Raw genomic sequence first — 1762 nt, 5'->3', positions numbered from 1 at the left:
TGCAGGGCTCCCCGCGCTCGCTCGCGTGGAGCACGCTCTGCAAGGGGAGACACCCCAACATCACCATTAGCTAATGAGGCCAAATTCTGCCTTGAAAAAAATCTTTATTATTTATCGAGTCAAGGCAGCTTTTTTTTTTTTTTTTTTGCCTTTTTTTTTTTTTTTTTGGTCTTGTTAGGTTCTGGAGCCAGGCACGGTGGCTCGGGAATAGCGCAGCTGAAGCCTTTGTGATCCTTTGCTCTTTACCCTCCGCTGACATCGCGTACTTAAGCGGGCACTTTCGGATATGCAACTGGCACCACACTTCGTGATGAATATACCCCTTATTTACAGAGCCCTAAATGTACTGAACAGCTTTATATACCCTATTCTGACAACTTCTAGTGTCTGAAACTAAAAGTCATGGGCAGGTCTGTGTGTTCCTCACATCCATAAGGATTGTTCTGACATCCCAAGCACATTACACGGTTGCTCTGCCTACTGCACATGTATTACGTCCCATGGGACTTAATTAGGATATGTTGGATTTTCCCCTCAAACTATATTGTTTTAAGAAAAGTCAATTTTTTTTTTTTTTTTACTTTGTAAAATAAATATTCTCATTATTGCCAAAAACATAAGCTGCACACAGTTCTGGGATGGACACAGAGAGGGTTTCCAGGCACTTCTCTTTGCAACCTTTACATTTTTCTTTTTTCTTTCTTTTTTTTTTTTGGTTTTTTTTTCCTTCCCCTGCTTTTTTTTTTTTTTTTTTTTTTTTGAAAAAGAAGACAACAACTCATTGGACTCTATAAATAAAGTGGAGCTAGTCCTGTGGAAAGGGAGAGGGTCCTGCACTCCTTGCTGGCAGGTGGCTGCAGTTCCTCCCACCTCGTCCGTCCCCTATTTGCACACAAATTGGTCCACGATCTCTGTGCACAACTTGCATTTCACGTAGCAGCACCAGTGGAACTTGCAGTGGCAGCGCTCTCGCTGCACCGTCTTGAACTGGTCGTACCCCCGGCCACAGCACATGAGTTCGCAGCCGTCCATGCCCTCCGAGGTCTTATTGCAAAGGCGGCCCTGGGTGCCCAGGGAGCCGGTGCTCTCGTTGCGCACGCAGTAGTCAGGGCTGGGATCGATGTAGACCAGGTCGTGGATGGTGGGTGCGTTGAAGCGGCTGTTCACTTGCACCAGCTTGCCCCGGCTGTTGAGTTTCATGGCAGCAGCGCTATCGTATTTCTCCTTCAGGGCATCGCCTACCTTGCGGAAATCGGCAAGCTGCAGCCAACAGGTCTTCAGGCTACAGGAACCAGAGACGCCGTGGCACTTACAGGCCACGTCAGCCAGGTTGTACACAGTCTGGAGGAGCCAGAGAGAGAAAGCAAAAAGGATGACGGAAGATTAGCATGGCAGCGAAAGCGTTTATTCCCCTCATTTCCTGCCCTCTGTCATTCCCACTCGCCCCTCCACGATATTGGCCTTCGCATCCCCTTCCCTCCCGCGACACGCGGGGAAGGAAGAGCGAGCAAGCGGACACGCGTGCACCCCCGCACCCCCCTTAGCAGGCAGAAGGAGGGGAGCACTCTCGACAGCCTCTCCCCACCGCAGAGACGGCCGCAAGAGCACACACACAGCCCAGACAGCAGCACCCGTCAGGCTGCAGTCAAATTTTAGGAATTTGCTCTCACGCCAGCAAAGGATTTTGCTGTTTCATTGAGAAATGTAAAACATCCCTTTATTTTCTATCTGAGTTACTCTCTCTGTTGATCTCTGCTTGAGG

The 1762-nt window shown here is 49.1% G+C and overlaps 1 protein-coding gene across 1 annotated transcript in view; it reads right to left on the bottom strand.

Annotated features, from left to right (window-relative positions):
- Nucleotides 1-723: 723 nt before the first annotated feature.
- The window catches only part of LOC104626350 (protein Wnt-5a), an 8975-nt gene continuing 7936 nt past the window's right edge, over nucleotides 724-1762 (bottom strand). Inside the window, exon 4 of the mRNA XM_010294252.1 lies at nucleotides 724-1341. Coding sequence (XP_010292554.1) covers nucleotides 883-1341 — 459 coding nt within the window. The 3' untranslated portion in view covers nucleotides 724-882. The remainder of the gene's footprint in view (nucleotides 1342-1762) is intronic.

This window comes from Phaethon lepturus, unplaced genomic scaffold (assembly GCF_000687285.1).
Source record: "Phaethon lepturus isolate BGI_N335 unplaced genomic scaffold, ASM68728v1 scaffold44180, whole genome shotgun sequence".
In the NCBI taxonomy this organism is placed as follows: domain Eukaryota; kingdom Metazoa; phylum Chordata; class Aves; order Phaethontiformes; family Phaethontidae; genus Phaethon; species Phaethon lepturus.
Note: the sequence above shows the minus strand (reverse complement) of the source record. Positions and strands in the feature narration are given on the sequence as shown.